The sequence below is a fragment of the Euprymna scolopes genome, chromosome 15 (assembly GCF_053919585.1).
Source record: "Euprymna scolopes isolate OS-2025 chromosome 15, ASM5391958v1, whole genome shotgun sequence".
Taxonomy (NCBI): domain Eukaryota; kingdom Metazoa; phylum Mollusca; class Cephalopoda; order Sepiida; family Sepiolidae; genus Euprymna; species Euprymna scolopes.
In genome coordinates this window covers 97,286,170-97,308,186 of record NC_136496.1, presented here as the reverse complement: position 1 = coordinate 97,308,186, position 22,017 = coordinate 97,286,170, and the positions used below count along the sequence as shown (strand labels likewise).

The 22,017-nt window shown below is 40.0% G+C and overlaps 2 protein-coding genes across 3 annotated transcripts in view; one reads left to right on the top strand and one right to left on the bottom strand.

The window, feature by feature from the left end:
• Window positions 1-22,017, top strand: part of LOC145294017 (autophagy-related protein 2 homolog B-like) — a 252,530-nt gene that overhangs the window by 120,397 nt on the left and 110,116 nt on the right. The window contains exon 13 of the mRNA XM_080140978.1: window positions 21,656-21,772. Coding sequence (XP_079997104.1) covers window positions 21,656-21,772 — 117 coding nt within the window. The remainder of the gene's footprint in view (window positions 1-21,655; window positions 21,773-22,017) is intronic.
• Window positions 1-22,017, bottom strand: part of LOC145294018 (uncharacterized) — a 53,255-nt gene that overhangs the window by 16,922 nt on the left and 14,316 nt on the right. The window contains exon 1 of one of the 2 annotated variants that reach the window (XM_080140981.1): window positions 15,263-15,381. The exons of the other annotated variant lie outside the window; for it this stretch is intronic. The gene's annotated coding sequence lies outside the window, so the exon portion shown is untranslated. Of the gene's footprint in view, window positions 1-15,262; window positions 15,382-22,017 lie in introns of those variants that run through there. 2 annotated transcript variants of the gene reach the window in all.

Sequence of the window (22,017 nt, the reverse complement as noted above, 5' to 3'; positions counted from 1 at the left end):
TAACTAAAAATTTTAGACCCAAACCGATTAAAAAGCTTGCCCTATCTCTGAATACCCTTTATGTAAAATTTCAAATGTTTAGACCAGAAAGTGTCTGAGTAATTTGGTAGAAACCGCAGAGGTCAAATTTTTAAAACTTTGACCCCTATTATGACCCCTTAACATTTATTGTTTGGGGCTCAAATCAAGTTATTAAGTTAGATCTATATCCAAGGAACCTATATCTAAAATTTCAATTGTTTAGACTCAAATTGTCGGAGGAGTTTGGTAGAGTTGTCAAAGGTCAAATCGTTGAACTTTGACCCCTTAATAGCCAAATTTCTGGCCGAAAACGAATTACACAGATTTTCCCAAATCTCAGTACCCTGTATATTTCGAGTCTGTAGACTTAAAACTGACAAAGTTATTGCGTAGGGAAATGTACACACACAGACACACACAGAAACAGACGGACACATTCACTTTTATAGATATATAGATAGATAGATAGATAGATTAAACAAAAATATATATATGTATACATAAATAGATATGGAAACAATTTTATGTTTACTATAAACTTTTTACGCAAATATTATGCAAGTATAAATCAAGTAGAATATCTGCATGAATATAATTACACATAATAGTTTACTAAAGATGATCATCCCATAAGAAAACCGAAAAACTAATAGAGAATTAATTAAAATGAATGTTTAAAAGAATATGAAAATTAGCTAGATGAATAGACCAAGTGGACGACCCCCGGCCCCCATTCCTCCCCCTACCCTTTTTGGCCTCATGCCACATTGAAAAAGAATCATTTGCATATTTTATATAATTTTCATTCAAAAATTTTGTAAAATCTGTAATTTTTTCTTCTTGAATAAATATTTAAATAAACCGAAAATACAGGTTTCCTGTCTTTTCTGTTTAGCCCTTTGGCTGTCCCTGACATCCAAAGATCAGCTACCAGACCCCTTGGGTCTGGCTTAAAGCTTTTTTTATTGCTTGTTTTTTCGCCTCCTGTTGAGGCCACTAACTGCTTTTCCTTTTCGATTTTTTTCAGGTTTGTCTTTCTTCCCAGGCTCGACTTAAGCAGCTGGCTGGTCTGCATCTGAGGTGGTTGGAGTCAAATCCAATATAATCCTCAGTCAGGCCAAATTGGCGGGTCTGAGCCGGGGAGAAGATGCAGAGGGGGAGGATAGCTGGTCCGGGCTCCAGTGCGGAAATGCCTAGCCCAGGGTCCAGTTCCCAGAGGGGTCTTCGGCCCAATCTGGGGGCCGGATCAGGCCCTGAGAAAGTCCCACCACCACCTCTACGCGATCCGGGCTCCGCTCCTTTGCCTAGCCCGGGTTCTGGTGGTCGTGTCCCTGACACGGCCACCTGTTCAGGCCCAGGTGAAAAACCTTTAAGTATGGTCGGTGCTTCCCCCCGCACTAGACCCGGTGCTGGCCCCAGCACTGTAACTGTAGTGGAGTTTGTCGCACTAGGCGGCGGCTCCTGGACTACTAATGACACTGCTGTCCCTGGCAGTGGTAGGTTTAGGCCAGCTGGGACAGGTGATCCGGCTCGGTGGGATCGACAGAGGAAGAGGGCTTTAACCATTAGCCCTCCCGCCCATAGGAGGACTGAACTCCTAGGGTCGGAAATAAAACCATCCACCTCTGCCGATTTCTCGACTTTGAGAACCACCGACCCGGATTAGGTGTCTAAGAACACTGTGCCGGACGACCGGGAAGAGGCCATCAACATTCTCTCGCTGCTGGACTCACAACTCAACATCACATTGGGAGATGATCTATGGTGCAGCAGTGATGAAAGCAGCCTGGACAAAAGTGAGACCAGACTGCCAGGACAAGTGAGAGCAGCCCATTCCAGGAGGAAGAAGGGGGCTGCTCAGACAGACACCAAGAGTGGGGCAGCGGGTACCACAGTCATGAAGAAGCTGGCACCTGTCCCCAAGCCATCATCCCCAAAGGAGAAACCAGCGGAGTGGCCAGCATTGCTGGGGAGTTCGCAGGCACTGGACTCCTGGCTCAACTATTCCCCCTGGTCAGAGGACTCCTCCATCCCCAGAGTCGCCGGAGGCATTAGCACCGCAGACGGCCTCGGCAGCGGTAAAGGAATGGGGCCCCCAGTCTCAACTCACCCCTGAAGATTACCGTCGGTTATTCAACTCCAAATACAAGAATTTGACCGACGGTAATATAATTAAAGAGGTACCTGGAGCTGTGGAAAGACTATCAAAAAGGATAGTATCGTTAGTCACAGTAGACTCCAAAAAGAGAGCACTGACCGGGGTTTCCAAAGACAGCATGGCAGAAATTCTAGGGGGAACTCCACATCCTCACAACCTACATCTGTCGTCGTAGCTATGCGATGTGGGATCTCCTGCTGCCGAGATCTCCTGCTGCCGACAGAAGAAAATGCCGTCAAAATATTTAGGTCGAAGCTAAGGTGGAAAAACCTCCGCTTTAAACCTGAGTATCTGAGTAAGACACGGACCAATGGGTCAATCTTGGGTGTTCCCTGCTTCCTTGGCTCTGAGCAATTGGGGGCACTTATGAGCCAGTATGGGGACGTTGAATCCATTCTCCTGGTCCGTGGTCCCCGTAACCTTATGGTAGGGGACTAAAATCTAAAAATGCGCCTGGACAAGGAAAGGTTACAAAAAATTCCCTCCTTACTCAGATGCGACATATGGTCGATGAGTATTATAGTAGAAGGTCGCAGGCCACTCTGCTGAAATTGTCAACAGCAGGGGCATATGGCACGGGAATGCCCCAAAAGAAACCTTCAGTCTGTGGTAGTAGCTGCAAAACCGTCGGCGGTGGTACCAGCAGCCCCTGAGAAGCCAGCTGGAGGGGGCACCTCAACAGCAGAAGCAACAACGGCGGATGGCTGGACCAAGGTCGTCAAGAAGAACTCAAAAGCCACGAAGACCCCCTTCACAAAAGAGCGGCCCCCGGATGTACAAGTTCGGTCGGTTCCCACAGGGTCGTCCAGTGACGTTTCTTCCACCAGTAAAGCAAAAATCAATGCTGTGAGCAGCCTAAAGAGAAAAAATCCAGTCTCCTCATCCGAATCAGAAGGGGTGCAGGACAAAGACACACAAGCAGAGAAAAATGACGGCAACAGTGAGTCTTTTGTGGCAGAGTGCCAAGGCCGAAAACATTAGATTTAGATAGGAACCCCAAGTTAGCCGGGTACTGGAAGTTAAATATCTCCTTACTGGAGATAGATGACTTTCGGGAAAAGCTAACCAAACACATCAAGAAGGGATTAGTGGGGAAGGGGGGGTACCAGGAGTAGGTGGTGGGTAAACGCCAAATCTAGTATTAGAGACTTCTCTGTCAAATATGACCAACGCCTCGCCCTAGATAGGGCCAAGGCAGAGAAGCGGCTAGAGGATAGACTATCCCGGGCGGTGGCAGGGGGGGATTCCCTTGAGATAGGCCTAGCTAAGGCGGACCTGAGTCATTTGGCTAGCTAGCGATATCAGGACCAGGAAGTTAGGGCTAGAATTAAAAAGATGCCCAACAAAGCTGTGAATGTGGACAAATCAGAAGGAGTCTATTCGCTCGGGCGCAAATCGGATAGTTATATTCGTAAGATTCAGAGCCTGGAAGGACACTCCTTAGTGTCGGCTCGGGAGATTTGCGAGCGGTTTCGAGTGCACTTTGAAGATCGTTTCGCATAGCTGTCCAGACTCCGCGTCCAGGAGTTTGGCAACTATTTGGCTGGCTCGCCCCGCCTGGAGGCAGCCCGAGTGGCTAGTTGTGATGGTTGGGTTACAGAGTGTGAGGTCGTTGTTGCTATGAAGCAGGTCGCCTATAATAGATCACCAGGACTCGATGGACTGCCCTACGAGCTGTTCTTGTGGTTGTTGCACATGTTTGTTCCGATTCTGATGGGTGTGTTTAACCACTGGTTTGACACGGGATCCATCCCGAGGCAGGTTACCAAAGGCGTGGTCACACTTCTGAAGAAGAAGGACACACATGTTGGAGGGGATTGGATGATTTTAGGCACATCACGTTGTTGAATACGGATTTGAAAATCCTGGCCCAAGTTCTTGCGAATCGTTTGCAGGTTGTTATCACTGACTTGATCGAACCGGATCAGAACTACGCTGTGAAGAGGAGGTCGATTCAAAACAATTTGCATTTGATTCGTACAGTCCTAGAAAACCTAGAAGACGACACCGAAGCCGTGCTGATCAATTTAGATCAGTCCAAGGCATTTGATAGGGTTTCCTGATGGCTGTTTTAGAGACCGCCGGCTTTGGGTCTGGCTTCTGCAGATGGATCTCCATTTTGTATGCTCGGCCGACAGCAGTTGTGCAGGTCAACGGGGTGCGGTCGGCGCCATTCACGGTTTCTCAGTCGTTGCAACAGGGGTGTCCAATGTCGCCCATTCTATATGTCCTCGCATTGGAACCATTCCTTAGGAATGTGAGGTCCAGGATGGCTGAACCGGCCCTGCACGGTATTGCTCTTTCTGGCGGTGCGCAAGCTAGGGTTTCTGCATTTGCCGATGATGTCACCGTATTTGTTTCAAGCGTCATTGATATTATTACGGTGATTAAGGCTCTCAAGCGTTATGAAAAAGTTACAGGGGCCATAGTCAATCTCAGTAAATCCATTGGCCGCTTGGCAGAGATCAAATGCACTGCTCACTGCTTGACGCATTTGTCTCGATGGATGGCCCGGTCCGGATCCTTGGTGTTTGGTTTGGACCCAGTCTCTGTCTTGATAAGAATTGGTCGGAGGTACAGACCAAGGTCAAAGCATCTGTGAGGGTTTGGCTTCGAAGGGGATTGTCCCTTAAAGGTAGAGCGGAGGCATGTGCTACTTATGTGTTTCCACTGATCCTTTACCGGTTGGCTGTACTTCCTCTGTCTGCGGTCCGTATGGCGGCCTTAGCGCGTGCACTCTTTTCACTGTTGTGGAATGAGCGATGGCCTCTTGTCCGTATACAGGTCTGTACTCAACGTCTTGTAGATGGGGGTCTGGGGATGCCTGACCTGGTTAGTCATAAAAATGCCAAAAGGTTGGCGTTCCTGGTAGAACTCTGATCGAGGATTCTGATTGGGGCCCCGCGGTTGGTGTAGCATTCCCCAACCTTATCCCCAATCACTTAATTGAATGCCAGAGAAGACCAAGAGGGCAGTCACAATTCCTCAATGAATGCCGAAATGCGCTTAGAGCGATGCCAGAGTCCCTTGACCTTGCACAGCCTAGAAGGGCATTGTATCGGGGTTTAGTGGTGGGGACAGCTTCGGACCCGCTTGGGGAGCAGCTGCAGCTGTTGAGGTCCACTCTCTATGGAATTGGGTGCCAGGTCGGGGATATTTTAACAATTCCAAATTTTCCCTGACCTTGCGATTAGTTAGAAACGCTTTACCCCTCAATAACATACTGTTCAGAATTGGTAAGACATTTAGTCCTTTTTGTCCACGGTGCGAGGAAGACATTTTAGAATCTGTAGAGCATGCATTTTTTACTTGTTCCAAGCTCCGTGAATTCTGGGGGTATGTCAGTGAGGTCAGGGCTCGCATCGTCCCTGATCAGGTGACAGTCCTGGATTTAGCATCCGTAGTCTATAACGCAGATCCCTTGTGGCCTAGGGAGGAACGAATGGTGTTCCTAGCGACCTTGACCGTAGCTAGTATGGGTTTCACGCATAGAGATAGGGCATGGAAGGGAGCCGCCTTCTCATTGGGATCTGATTTCGGATTTTAAACACCAACTTAAAATCAAAATCAGATGCAGTAGAAGGAGATTATCTCGCTCACAGTTTAGTAGGAGGTGGATTCACACCATTAGTTTATGTGCATTCATGCGAAACAGGCTTGAGTATGTGTTCCCTGCCTAGGCATGGCACACGCCAACCGAAAAAGCAATCTCTAGTCCAAATAAGACAATCCCGCAGTGGATCAGTCCCTTAGCTAGTTGGTATAAATGAGCTCCATGTCCCAAATCTTTATTTTAGGTGTTAGAATGCCTCCAAAGAAGCCCAGTCCTGATCAGTTTATTTTTGTCCAAACCCGTCCCAATGGTATTTTTCTTGGAGGTCACCGAATATCCCCATTCCCCTCCCTTCATTTTGTCCGTAGTTGTGCCCATTCCCTCTTAGGAAGTGCTCTCTTGTTTTCGGCTGATACTGGAAAACAGGAAGCATTTCAAAATTAAATAGATAAGGGTGGGTCCTCATTCATCGCTTAACGTTTTATTTGGTTCATTTATTTTTCATTACTGTTATTTTTCTTTATTTTGGGATGTTTTAAGGCTCTCATTACCCCCGCCCATCACCCGCATATATCATACGCATCACCATTCCATCTTTCATATATCATACGCATCACCTTCATTGTTTCATCTTCTCTATATAAATAAAATGAACTCATTTTTTCCCGTCTGATTTTGACATTAATAGGATTAAAAATCAAGATATTTCATGCAAATATAATATGCACAAACGGCAGAACAATATCTGAGGTGTGTTATAGGCTTATTATTTCTCAAATTCCTCGATAATCTTAGACTTCTATACTTTTTCTGCTGAGAAGTCACGGCCAAAATCGGTTAAGATCAATGGAAGTGGTAAAATATTTTCTCTCTTATAAATTCCTCCTCCCCCTGTCACCACTTAACACCGTTTGGGGATCGTTCACAAGGAACAGTTGAGAAGAGAACACTGGTTTGGCTTCGTAGTTCTTTCATGTGAAGTTATTTAAAATCATTAAACTAAGCTGCAGTGCTCTGTGGCGTAGTGGTTAGCGTGCTGGACAATTCACATTATATTTTCACGTTCGCGCCGACCTACCGTAGTCGTTTTTTTTTTTTTTTTTTTTTTTTTCCTAAACAACTGGAATAGACTTTTCTTGGTGGCCGAACTGTTAACGTTGCAGATGTTTTTTTTTTTTTTCACACTTTATTTTCCTACTTTTACTCATGACTCCGGGTTTGATCCTTCCTACTTACCTACCATAACATTTTTTAAAACTCCCCCCCCCTGTCCCGGAAACAAACACTCGGGCAACGCCGGGTACCCCCACTAGTTGTAAATAAAAGTCATTGTAAAAAAAAAAAAAAAGTCATTGTAAATATTGTTCATGTCATCTGGGGCTTTAAGTAGATCCAACCCCTAGAGTGAATGCGGTATTGTTGTGACTGCAACTAGTTATAGGGAATAGACCAAGTGAACGACCTCCGACCCCCATTCCCCCCACCCACAAACACACACACCCTTTTTGGCCTCATGCCACATTTAAAAAGAATCATTTGCATATTTTATATAATTTCATTCAAAAATTTTCTAAAATCTGTGATTTTTCTTCTTGAATAAATATTTAAATAGAAAAGAGGCTTGTCTTTTTTCTGTTGTTCTTGGCATTCGGGCAGATACTGCAAGCAAAGACCATATGTGGGGGCAGCCCCACATATAAGACCTTGGTCAATGTAGGGGCAACCCTTCATACCAATTGTCACTATCCAGCTCCCCTACTCCCCGGGGAGTTGGTCCCCATTTTCCCTTCTCTCCTCACATTAAAAATCGGCCTTGTGCCTAATTTGCTTTGGTAGAGAAGCAAATAAATACATTAAATAAATAGAAAAGAGGGTTTTTAATATGAATATCGATACACACAAAAGAAAAATGAATTTATAGGCGTATAGATATATATGGCACACAAAATTGAAAAAAAATAATTGTTTCAGTTTTTAAGAAGTTTATTATGTAAATAAATACTTTTTTTTTTTTTTTTTACATAGGCATCACCACTTATCAAGGCCAAGAGGCCACTCAAAGATAAGGGTTAAAGAGTGTACAGTAGAAATTGGACAATATAATAATCATTAGTAATGAAAATTTGGTAAATTTGATAACTTATATGGAACTACTCATCAAGAACTTATTTACATTAGACTTGAAGACAACCATATTGTAGTCAGCCAGAAAGCAGGAAAGCGGAAGACAATTCCACAGGCGTGCAGTTCTAAGAAAGAAGCTTTGTTCATGGAATCTACGTTTAGGTTTAGGCACAGATAAAGAGTGGGGGGAATTATTGATAGTGTTTACAGCTAGACGAGTGTTTCTTGTGAAAGTTTGGCGAGGGGGGACCATAGATTGAAGCTCAGTCGAACACTTTCCATGAAAATAACGATACATCAGAGACAAACTCGCAACATCTCTTCTGTGAGATAGAGGTTGCAAGGAAGAGAAAAGGACATCTACGAGGCTACGAAGTCTATTTTGAACTCTATCAAGGCAGGCCAAGTCCTTTCTAGCAGCTCCTGCCCAGATGTGGCAACAGTATTCCATCCTTGGACGTACCTGGCTCTTATATAGATAGAGAATAGCATCAGCAGTGAGATATCTACCGGATCGATAGAAAGATCCCACCATTTTTCCAGCGGCCTTGGCAACAGATTTGATGTACGTGTTCCATTTAAGATCAGGAGTAATGGTCAAGCCAAGAAGCTTGTCAAAACTTGAGGCCTCCTCAAGACGAGAGCCATTCATTTCAATTGATGCCAGATGTGGATCAGAATGTTGATGATGTAAAGAGAGAAGCTTAGTTTTAGATGCATTAAAAGTAACCAGCCACTCCTTACCCCATTGTACTACGTGCTCAAGATCAGAGGAGAGAGAATTGGAGAGAACTTGGTCGTTTACTGTCTTAGATGTGCTACCATAAATGGTAGTGTCGTCAGCATAGATGTCTACAAATGATGTAAGGATGTGATTTGGAAGATCATTAATGTAGATCAGGAAGAGTTGGGCCCAGGATGGACCCCTGAGGAACACCGGCATTAATACTGTGAGCTTCTGATTTTTGCCCCTCAACAACTACTCTTATGAACCTATCAGAAAGAAATGATTTAATAATTGAGAAGACATTTCCAGCTATACCATAGCTAGAGATCTTATGAAGTAAACCTTTATGCCATACCCTATCAAAGGCCTTAGATATGTCAAGAGCAATTGCCCTAGAAAGGTTGCCTCCGTCGAGAGATTTGCTAATCCTATGAGATATAACTGTAAGCACATCTGCTGTAGATCTAGCAGAACGGAAACCATATTGAGTGTCACTAAGAAGGTTATTTTTGTTGAGATGGTTGATTACTTCTGTATTTAACACAGATTCCAGCAACTTACTCATGACGCACAGGAGACTTATTGGCCTGTACTGAGAGGGGGATGAGCGATCACCTGAATTCTTAAATACAGGGCATACTGATGAAATTTTCCAGGGAGATGGGAAACTATTCTCCTTAAGACAACGTTTAAATATTTTTGTAAGTATGGGCGCTAGTTCAGGTTGAAGTTTTTTGAGTACTATAATTGGAATACTGTCAGGGCCAGTTGCTTTACTGGAATCAAGGTTTTTGATTAGCTTGGCAACATCACGTACAGATATACGTATATCACATAGCGTGTTTTCTGATATACTTATGTATCTATTTACTATCTGTCTTAAGAGAGAATATTTAAAAAAATAATTTATTTTTGTAAATACTTTGTATATGAATCTAAAAATATATTTGCACAAAATAATCTCTCAACTGGAACTTGTGAGTAAATTCATTTTATTGTTTATTTTAATAATATCACAACAGATTTTTACAATATTTTGCGCTGATAAAGCCAGTAGTTCATTTGTGTTGAAGTTACTTTAATGGCAAAACAGCAGCAGGAGCAAATAGTCGTACAATTTTAGTATCCTCCCCCCTTATTCACGACTAAATTGTCTGATTCGGCTCCTACTGATTCAAGCAACTTTACACGTTATTTCTAGATGACAAACAGCAGGAGCAGTCAGTCATACATTGATACGGCATAATTTTTAGTCATACATCTTTGGTATGAAATCTTAGATCAAAGCTTGGTTTTTGATACGTTAAAATTAACCAGCCACTTTTTATCCCAATGGACTACATGGTCAAGAACTCGAGAGATCTTGGTGGTTGTTGGCCTTTGAAGTGTTGCCATAGATCGCAGTGTCATCTGCATATATGTCAATAAGTGAACTTAGAATGTGATTTGGGAGATCATTGATGAGGATAAAGAAGAGAGTTGGGCCCAAGATGAATCCCTTGGGCACACCAACATTGATAAGTGCTATTACTTCACAAAGTTCACTACTTCAAGTAAAATAAATTTAAAATAATAAACATTTAAACATTTCATTCATAACTTTGTTGGAAACATGAAATAAAATCTTTCTTATGTATTACATTAAAAAAAATTTTTTTTTTATTGTTACATTTTCACTCCAAACAAGCCACATTGCCACTGTGATTTAGGGGGCTACTATTAGGGACACAGGCTACAGGGGTACTAGGTAGGGGAGTTGGGCAGCACGATGTCGGTTCACGTTACACTTGAACTTCTGCATATCAATACAGTTGGGGAAGCAGGAACCTGGCAGGGAATTCCAAAGTCTTGCGGTTCTGGGGAAGAAACTACTGGAGTAGAAGGCTCTCTTACATCTAGGGATCTCTACTGTGAAGGGGTGGGATTGTACTGCTTGTCGGGTTTGTCGGAGGTATTTACATACAAGTGCTTGTAGCTTGTCGGAGCATTCACTGTTAAAGTACTTGTAGAACAGGCAGAGGGATGCTACATTGCGTCGATGGGACAGAGGCTGAAGCTTGGGTGATAGTTCAGAACCTATAAGGTTGGCGATTCTCTTTTGAACCTTTTCCAGGAGTGAGAGACTAGTAGCAGATGCACCGGCCCAAATATGACAACAATACTCCATACATGGGCGAATGATGGCCTTATAGAGGTACAGGATACTTTCAGGCGTCAGTAGCTTTCTAGCATGGTAGAGAGAGCCTACCTTTTTCGCAGCGGTCCTGGCAATGCTCTCAATGTAATTGTTCCAACTCATGTTTCCTGTAAACGTTAGGCCAAGGAGTTTAAAAGATATGCTTTTAGATAAAGAGTCTTTGGCCATTGCTATTGGTGGTAGAGAAGGTTTCTTGTAGTTATTGAAGGAAACAAGTTTAGTCTTGGCAGCATTGAATGTGACCATCCATTTTTGCCCCCATTCCACTACTGATTGGAGGTCATTTTCTGGTGTTTCTGCCATTTCTTTATATATGTGTTCATTTGTTTTCTTGTCGTGTCCGTTATAGAGCGTGGTGTCATCAGCATATATACCCATCTCACAGACAATTTTGTCAGGGAGGTCATTTATGAATATTAGGAATAATAGAGGTCCAAGGATAGACCCCTGAGGCACTCCCGCATTTATATCATATTGTTTAGATGTATGGCCATCAAGGACAACCTGGAATTTTCTCTTATCTAAGAAGGATTTAATTATGTTAAGTATTCTTCCAGTGATACCATATGATCTGATTTTCCTGAGAAAACCTTCGTGCCATACCCTGTCAAAAGCCTTAGATATATCTAGAGCTACCCCTCTACCCTCCCCTGTTTTGTCAAGTGAATGGTATATACGCTCGGAGATTACAGTTAGAATGTCTGCTGTGGAACGGGCTTGCCTAAATCCATATTGTTGGTCAGTGAGAAGTTTAGCATCTGTAAGGTGATGGACTAGAGCTTGGTTTATTATGGACTTAAATATTTTGGCAAAAAGTAGGAGGAGGCTAATGGGGTGGAAATTTGCTGGGTCAGTTCTTTCGCCAGAATTCTTGAAAGCTGATACTACAGAAGCAGTTTTCCAGCAGGCAGGAAAGCAAGATTCATTAAGGCAATTGTTGTAAAGTTTGGAGAGGATTGGAGCTACTTCAGCAGAGCACTTTTCTAATAGCACAGCCAGGATGAGATCAGGTCCACATGCTTTTGCAGTGTCAAGATGTTTTATAATAGCATGCACCTGAGAAGGGGTGATTTTCAGATCGTCAAGTGCGGCGTCTGTCTACAAAGGAAAGTCTGGGAGAGGGTGGTTAGCAGGGTCTAGTGTGGAATTGGAGGCAAACCGACTGGCAAGCATGTTAGCTTTCTTGGTTGCAGAGCAAACAACTTCATGATTGTTGGATAGTGGGGGAAATGTTGATTGCCCATTATTTACTACACTGTTGTAGATTTTCCAGAAGTCACGGGTTCCTAATTTCTGTGCTTCGATGCGTTTTTGGGTGGTTTCAGTAAAGTCTCTCTTAGCTGTTGCTATTTATTTCTTACAGTTACTTCTGGCTTCTCTATACTTCTGTCTGTTTGAATTGGATTTATGTCGGTTAAATCTGTGGTATGCATGCTGCCTTTGCGCGATGGCAGCTGCACATGTGGAAGTAAACCATTGGGGAAAGTGGGGCTTGCTATAAAATTTCCGCGTGGAGACATGTGCTTCAATTGCTGTTTTGAACCATTCAGTGGTCTCATTTGCGCACTATTCAGCAGGAAGTGAAAAGATATTTCACCATGGGGCATCTCTAATGAGATCCCTGATGGCTTCCCAGTTGGCCTTTTTATAATATCTTGTTGTTTTGAGTAATGGCTCTTCAGTTTTGGCTCTAGAGTTTAGGGTGATTTCAACTATTATCACTACATGATCAGCATTCCCAAGTGGGTTGTGGGCGTTCATAACACAATCATCAGGAACTGTAGTCAAAAACAGATCTAAAAGTGATGCATGTTGTTCTTGCTGGTCAGGGAAACGGGTTGGAAATGTAACCGTCTGTGATAGGGAATGAAATATAGAGAAGCTATGTGTTGTGGTACCAGCTGTGTCTGTGTAATTAGAGAATCCAAGCCAGTTACTGTGGTGGACATTGAAGTAAACAAATACATGAACTTGTGTGCTAGTGTCAAGGGACAGTGCTATATCTATGCTGTCAGAGACTTTGTTTATTAGGGTACAGTCCTGGGTCGAGGGAGAGAGGTAGAGAAAATAAAAGTAACATATTATGTTGCATGTTAAGTCTAAAGCACATAAGGGTTGATCGTCCGATTCTAGTTTTCTTTCTCTAGTCAGGGGGGGGGTCGAATATAGACTCCAAGCCGTGCATATGTCTGTCAGAGTCCTTACGGCAGAGTGGGAGATATCCGAGCATGTTAAAGTAGTTAGAGGGGATGGAGAAGTGTAGGTTACTCTCACTTAGTGCTAAGATATCCGGGGTGTTTGTTAGGAGAAATGCTTCAACACCATTTTAATTAGTTCTAAGCCCACGGATGTTAGTAACCATTAGCATCTTGGTAATTTTAATATAAATTTATTTAATGTTTAAATATGACCATAAAGAAAGGGAAAAAATAAAAGTGATTAATTTGTCTTTTCACTTACAATTTATAAATAGATCATAACTTGTTGAAAATCAATTATACACACACAGATTGTATTTCCTATTTTGGAACAATAACTTTTGTGAATTTTCATTTTGCATCATTTAATTCCCTTTGTGTGTGTGTGTGTGTGTATGTGTGTGTGTGTGTGTGTGTGTGTGTGTGTGTATATTTGATTTTCAACGAGTTGTGATCGATTTATAAATTGCAAGTGAAAATCTCTAAAGAAAGGAACATTTGAAAACAAATCCTATATATTTGTTGAAGAAATCCGGCTGACTATAATATGGTCATCTTCAAGTCCAACGTAAACAACTTCTCTTTAAGTAATCCAATTTACCAAATTTCCACTCCTAACAATTACTATGACATTGTCCCATTGACCACTGTACACTTATTAACCCTTATCCTCGAGTGGGCTCAGGGCCTTGATAAGTGGTGATTCCTTTGTAAAAAAAAATATTGCAGAATAGAACTGTTTGTTGTATTAAAATCCAAACAATCATTGAATAAAAAAAATTATAACAAATAATAGTTAATTAATAAGATCTCCATTTTCAAAACCAATATGCAAATTAGTTAACCTTGCAACTGATATCTCATATACATAAGCATTATGGCTTCTGTTTAGTCTTGACAGATAATGGATACCCTCCGTAAAACTGGCAGCACATGTAATTGTGAAGCAAGGGTTGCATAATTCTCAAACACACCTCTCCTGATTCAACACTATTTAATAGCAAGAAGTCCAGTATAGCTGGAAACAATGGCTAGATAAGCGGAAAGCACTTATAGCAGCTGGTATTCCAAAATAGTCACCCATTTAGTACTGACTAGGCTCTACATCACTTAACTTTAATGAGAACCGGTGTGTCATTAACAATTTATAAAAATGATGGTGTACTTATTATCTATAATATAAATCTCACCTATCTGTTTAAATGTATGTATGTATGCATGTATTCCTAAAACTTTCGACAGAGGTGACCGATTTTCATAAGATCGGTATCGTTTTGAAGCTCGACCCTTCGGACGACAAATATTGAAAAATTGGCTAAAAACATTAACTCCTTCACCCTCAACTGGGCACTTTTCTACAGGGGGGAGTTGCTTTTTTCGCCAATATTTTCGAAAGTCATCCTCTCTTTTCTATTAACTAGCCTTAATTTAAACCTTCGTTACTTCCAGTTTGGCGATGGATGCAACAGCAAAGACATCATTTTTTTTTTTTTTTCACGTTCTTTTCCTCATTCGCACCTGTCTGCCTACTACCACGTTTTTATTTATTTATTTTTTTTTTTGCTCAACACACACCTCCAAGCACCCGGGCAACATCGGGCAGCCAGGCTAGTTTACAATAAAAAAAATGAATGGATTCTTGTCAGCATTCAAACGACATTTTAAATTCCGACCTGTTCAGTTCGGTTCTCAGAATTCAATTCTCCTGCTATCTCGACTTCAGGTTTTTTATTACGTCATTTAGGGGGGGGGCGAAGCCTTATTGATATGCAAATCAATGCATATCAAACTACATTATTTAAATTTGAATTAACTTGAAATAAGTTATTTTGACTTCATTGTTAGTGTGAAAAATAGCCTGGGCATTTGCATTTATTCAATTGAATTACATATATACATACATAGATAATCTGTCTATAATGTTGTGTTTTTACAAGAGAAATAAGCACAAGAAAGGTTTGTGTCACATCTGAGCACCCCCACCCCTCCCAGACCCAGCTAAATTTACAAATGTATAACAAACTAGCAGGACCCGGACACTAGCCTTGCCCAGGAAAATTGAAGAATAAAAAAAAAAAAACTGTTCCCACTTCAGACTTTTTGAAAGGTTGAAATATTCACAGCAAGAACTCGTTGAGCTACAACCACTGCAAAGATCATTCCCTTCTTCTTTCGCCTTGCACCTCAACAGAATTTCTTTCTAAAGCCTTCCATTCACCATGCAACTGTTTCCCAACTAACTACAACATGGTTGTTTTAATGTCAAATGTTAGCAAATACTTACTGAGCTGTCCTCCTAAGTAATCAAATTTTGCCTCTCCCATTCATCGTTCCGAATCCTCTTGTAGTATTGTTCATTATACGATCGACAATCTCATATCTTTGAATTGCATTTGACCTTCATATCTTTGAATTGCATTTGGCCTTCATTAGTAGTGAAGAAGTTTTGCAAAAACGTTTTTTAGTGTGTCATGAAATATACAAAAAAGAATGTCAAATTTGTTGTGTATATTTTATCGGAAATACTAGGTCAGTAGATATAGTTTGAGATTTCTCTTTAAAGCGTGAAGTCACAGGTAACAACACACACATGCGCACACACATTCTTTCTCTCTCTCGTTCTCTCTCTCTCTCTCTCTCTCTCTCTCTCTCTCTCTCTCTCGTACTATTTATATTTTAAGACAATCTGGTGAAGTACACATTTAAAACTTTTTTTTATAAAGTCATATAAAAGCACATGTAAAATACAACACACACTCTCTCTCTCTCTCTCTCTCCGCTCTCTTCCTCCCTCCCTCATATATATATATATATATATATATATATATATATATATATATATATATATATATAATTCATTATTTGTAATCCTTATGTTCCTTTTTCTTACTCAATCTAAATGTACGTTGAAATTTCTGTTTTTTAACACCTTCACAATTAAATATTACTACATATTAAGAAGATAATAAGGTACAATGCGCGCACACACACACATTCACTCTCTCTTACTCTCCTTCTCTCTCTCATACTTTCTGTATTTTAAGACTCAGTCTGGTGAAGTACCTATTTAAAACTTAAATAACAACACACACACACACACACTTTGTTTCTCTCTCTCTCTCATTTCCTCCCTTTCTCATATACGTATAATTCATTATTTGTAATCCTTAGATTCTCTTTTCTTACTTAATCTAACCGTATGTGGAAATTTCCATTTCTTTCAACACCTTCACAATTAAATATTACTACATATTAAGAAGATGCAAAATGTTAATAAAGGCAATAGTCTGAAGAGAGTTAATACATATCAGTTACCAAAAGTAATTCATCATTTGTAACTCTATATAAGGGGGATGATTCTCTGTTTTAAAAAAAAAAAAAAAAAAAGAAAAGAAAAAAAAAAACTCAGAACGTGTCTAACATCCAGCCAATATAGTTAAGAGAAATTCAGCCAAAACAATTGCTTCTTGTTGGTGGTGATGTTGCTGGGAGACGTGAAGCTTCCGGTCATTGGAAAACTAAAATATATTTCACTTGGGGTACCTTGAAGTGAAAATCCAGAGCGGTATCTTGTTAAAACTTTCTCATGTCAAGTTATAAGGATTTTTGTAATTGAGCAATAGTAGCACACATTCTCGGACTTTCTCTTCCTTTGTTATTAACAGCTGTTTGGATATCTTTTCCTTGTACCTATAAAGATGGAAACATTAAAAATATTTGGAAAAAAAAAACAAAACAAAAAACACTTCATTATGTGCTCTGAGTAACATATTATTTTCTTGATTTATTTTGTTTTCTTTACCACAAGTTCATCTACATGATTGCCTTCCCCCATTTATTTGTTTGACATCGAACACCCAAGAAAGAGAATCAATGTCATTTCTCTTGCCGCATACTTCCTCGCATGACACAACTTTCTGTACACATCAACCTAACCTCTAAGTTAATGAAAAATTCTCTTTTCTTACTTAATCAAACTGTTCATGGAAATTTTCGGAGTTTTTTTTAACACCTTCACAATTAAATATTGCTACATATTAAAAGGATAAATAATGTTGATAAAGGCAATAGTCTGAAGAGAGTTAATATACATCAGTTGCCAAAAGTAATACTGTAATGTTACAATGTTTTATCCTGGACAATGCCGAGTAGAATATATGGTGTTCGTAAAATTCCTAAATTCCCCTACCCCACTTTATGTCAACATATTAAGAAGATACATAATTTTGATAAACTATTATTGATATGTTAGATGGGATTTGCAGATAGTTTATTTACAAAAATATATACCTATTAAAGAAATTAATGTACAAAACAACTTTTTTTAAAACATTTTTGAAGATATTGAAAACTTGAGCATAAAATATATATATATATATAAAATAGTAGCGTTCATATGTGTATACAACTCTCCTACAGCCCACACCACTGGACCAATCATGACCAAACCTGACATGACGATGATGATCTCCAACCTAGGGATAGTACACACTATTTTTCAAGGTCTCGGTCAAAGTCTCATGCAAAGCGTAGGTATCTTTGCTAGTCCTTCACTAAAATGATTGGATTTAACATTGCTCCCTACCACCACCACCATTATCATCATCGTCATCATCAACAGCAGCAGCAGCTTAAGTTTGTTTTACATGCTAGCATGTGTTGGACAGCTTTTAGAAATATCCTTTGAAAGTAACCTATCTCTGGCTAGGTCTTTAGTCATCCCTTTTTCTTTCAAGTCTATCTTTATCACTTTCATGCCGTTTTTTCCTTGGTTTTCTCTTATGAAGTGAGCCTGTTACTTTAACTGTTCTACATCTACTCCCCCCCCCCATGAGTTCTCGTTCATTTTTTCAACACAATCATAATATCAGTCTCCTGTTCTGCACACATTTCTCTATACTGTCATTTGGTCAATTGGGAAGAGGAAAATTATGTTCGTATCTTCTTTACTAACTCAGTGTTTAAAAGGTAAAGGAGAAATTTGCTGGAATATTCAGATATCTATATTTTTCATATTAAAATCAAGTGTTAGCCCGAGATGGGGAGGGGTACTTGGAACCTCGACTTAACTAAAATAAAACAAAATCAAGATTTAATCTCTGAGATTACCAAATCCTTAACACTCAGATTACTCATCTATTGTATCATTCTCATATTAGTTCTCCTCATGCAACGCATGTCCTCGACTAATTAATGTATCCAATGCCTACAAAGTTTAAGTTAAGTAGCCATCAAACTATGTACCCTTCACTCACTTGCCCCCTCCTTCCCCGACCTGAACCCGCTGAACTGCTTCGTTTGGCCATACATCACGAACATGACCTCCTACAACATCAAAGCCAGCCTGCTCACCGCCATCTGAGTATTCGCCGAGCTCCTGCTGGCGCTTGTGGAAAAGGCATGCTCCTAGTTCCCAGATTGTTCTGAGGTGGTGAGTGAGGCTGAAGGTAGCTACATTGAATGACACCTACTGCATAATCAAGTTATCTGAATTGATTTTTTCCATAAAAGTTTTAAAATAAACCTGCAGTATTGTTTTCTTTAGGGCAACACTTATCGTTCCATCCTATATATGTTGCCATAATATGATATATGTAATGTTGCCATCATATTATATATATAATGTTGCCATGTTAAGGTTTAAGTTAAGTCTCTTTTGGCTTCTAAACTAAAAACATAAGAATGCAAGACAGTAGTTCACAACTATAAGTGATTTCTTCCTCTGGGAGGAATTTCAGGGAGAGCGGGATTGGCAGAACACATTAGCAGGCACAAACTGGATCCAGACTCATAAAAAAATATTGTGCATTACCCATCGCTACTCAAAGGTCATCTTGAATTTTCTCTCTGCTAACATTTGAATTAAATTTTATCGTGTTATAAAAGTTAATAAAAGTTTATAGGTAACAATACAATGCAGAGATGTAACAGATAGACACAATCTGAAGCAAATTAAGATATGATGGTGGAATAAGCTATACAGTTTCACCATTATTGATCCAATATATATATATATATATATATATATATATATATATATATATATATATTATTGATATTTTTCCTCTTGTGTGTATATATATATACACACACATGCGGTAGATTGCTGACTTCTTAATCCAGTTCTGACCTTGAGACACATGCAAGTCACCTTCCAATAAACAAAAAACTTTTTTTGACATGCGCAATTATTAATTCCCTTTTTTCTTTTCTTTTCCTCCTCCCCATCTTTTGCTCTGTCTTATATTTATAACTTTACAAAATTTTAACTTAATTTATACATGTATTGTTTATTTTTTTTCTCTAGTCCCTTTCCTCCCCTCCTCTTTCCTCTCCCTCTTTTCCCCTCCTCCCCTCTCTATCCCTTACTTCCACTCTCCTGGCGTTTGATATCCATATGTAAAACAATATCTTTTCTTTTTATTTTAACTTGAATCATCTGATATGGACGGATAATCTATCCCATTGAAACAACTTGTAATGAATTAAGTTAATACACTTGAGGTTGAAATAATAACAAAACATGTGTCCTTTTGGACCTGTAGGCAGGCGCCGAGTCCTGTTACTACACCCAGGGTCTGCCAGCGGTCACCTGATTGCACCAGGGAATCATCACACTTTTCAGAACATTCAGGTACACTTTGGTGTTGACTTTCAAGCCGACTTGAAAGATGTGAGGTGGCATGATGTGACCATCACTTTAAACCACACCAAAGACCATAACCATGGCCGGAAACTTTGTTTTCATCACCCTGGGCACATCCTTGTTATTCGTGGCAATCCAGTGATGCATTTTGAGGGTGCTGGCAATGGTCCTGTAGTCATAAATTGGATCAGTAGAGAGCATGAGTTGTACAGTGGCACATCTCCGATCTCGTTGAACATTGTGTCACTTTCAGACATGATTGAAGGCTACTATCGCTCTTGACATTCGTACACAACTGGCCAACTAGTAGATGGTCTGCAACAAAAAAATAAAACCAGTTTTCATTAAGCGGAAATAGAATCATGTCATCTTTTCTAAGTCAACAATTTTATCATTCCACCCTATATATATATTTAAAATTGGTATATTTAGGCAGCATTTCTTTATTCAAGCAAACATTATTAAATATAACGGAGGTACTTTGCTTTATTATTTACTAGCGGGGGTGTCCGGCGTTGCCCAGGTGTTTGGAGGTGTGTGTGTAGGGGATGAGCTAAGTAATAACCCTGTTTAAATATTATAAAAAAAAAACTATGTTAAAAAAATTGGAAAAACCAAAACAAAACAAAAAATGAATGAACGTGAAAAAGGAAAAAAAAAAAAATGAATGTATTGGAAAAACAAAAACCAAAAAATAGCGAAAAGCAGAAAAAATGGCATAAATAACCCTGTCGGATCGAACCTGCAATCTTAAGATAACAACACTGATGACCGCGTGTTTGGAGGTGTGTGTGTGTGTGTGTAGCGGGGGGATAAACTAAAGAATAAGCGAAGTAATAACCCTGTTTAAATAAAAAAAAAATGTTGCCCGGGTGTTTGGAGGTGTAAAAGAAAAAAAAAAGTCTTGATAGGGAGTGTGGCAAAAGCTGTGAAAATGAGGGCTTACCGTTCAAACGACCTAGGTGTGCGTGTGTGCTTTGTCAACGCTGCGAAGCTAGGATAAGAAAAGAATTCCAAGATGGCGCCGACGGCGTTTTGTAATGGTATGATCTCGGAAACTCTTGCAAAATCTCGTGTATATATGCAAATCAGTTTGTCTTTGACAACTATAAATTCAGGTCGTTTTGGAAGGCAAGGAGTGAGGAAAGAACGGCCGGTTGGTAATTGTGTTACGCTGGTTCGTGTTGGTGGCATGTAACCGTGTCTCTGTGTGTACTGATCGAACCGCTTTCCTGTCCTTTGGACTTTGAATTTGTTTAGATTGGACTTCAACTTCAAGGCTAAGGCGGAAAAATAAATCTGACATGTTACCTCGATGCCAAAAAGACAAACAACTGAGAGCTGACAAAATTAAACGTTTAAAAAAACTGCAGGTGGTTTAAACTAACATCAACGTTTTCTAGGTCAAGCATGACTCCATCGTCATAGTAGCAGTAGGAGAGAAAATGAAGAAATGCTTTTTTTGCTATCCGTCCCTGTACAAAACTGCCCAGTTGAGGGTGAAGGAATTAATGTTTTTGGCCAATTTTTTGATATTTGTCGTCCAAATGTTTGAGCTTCAAAATTATATTGATCTGGCGAAAATCCGTCGACTCTGTCGAAAGTTTTTGCGAGACACACACACACACACACACACACACACACACACACACATTTTCGATTTTTCATACAGTATTTTTTATATTGAAATTTTTTTTGTCTCTACTCTGACGCCACCCACATGTCTTGAACATGTGCTTCTCTGCGTTTCAAATACATCTCGAATACATCCTTCTCTGAACATGCATGCCCCTTTTATCTCTGCTGTGACGTCACATTGCGCAGCCACCTTGGTCATTTGCATATGGCTGCTGTTGTTGCTGCTGCTGCTGCTAACCCAGCGTCAACAGCTGTTATAATATTACATTTTGGTAAAATTTCATGCATGTTTTTTATTCTTTCTCCAGTTAATAAAGTTGCTTCATTTTCATTTTTTTTTTTTTTTTTTTTTTTACTATTTCTTCTAATGAATTCTCTTGAATTAAATTTCAGTTGCTGACATTTGCAAAATACTCGCCACCAAATATGGGATCGATGTCAATGTATAACAGTTTTCATTGCCAGCATCCAGCCTTAAAATTATCAATAGTCAGTGTAAACAAACCTAAGGTAAGAATATTCAATTGTTTATTCTTTCAATTGATCGCACCATCCTCCGCTCTATAATAAAGACAAATGTGTATTTATTTGTATATAAAGACTAGCAGGGAGGCTCAATATTGCCCAGGATTGAATGAGGATCAATGAATGTTCTACACTTCAAATACTTTTGTTGATATCAAAATCGATAAAATCGCCCATTTTTCAATCAAATCGATTGATTTCCTGCTCTAGTCGGGGACCCACCGCAATGC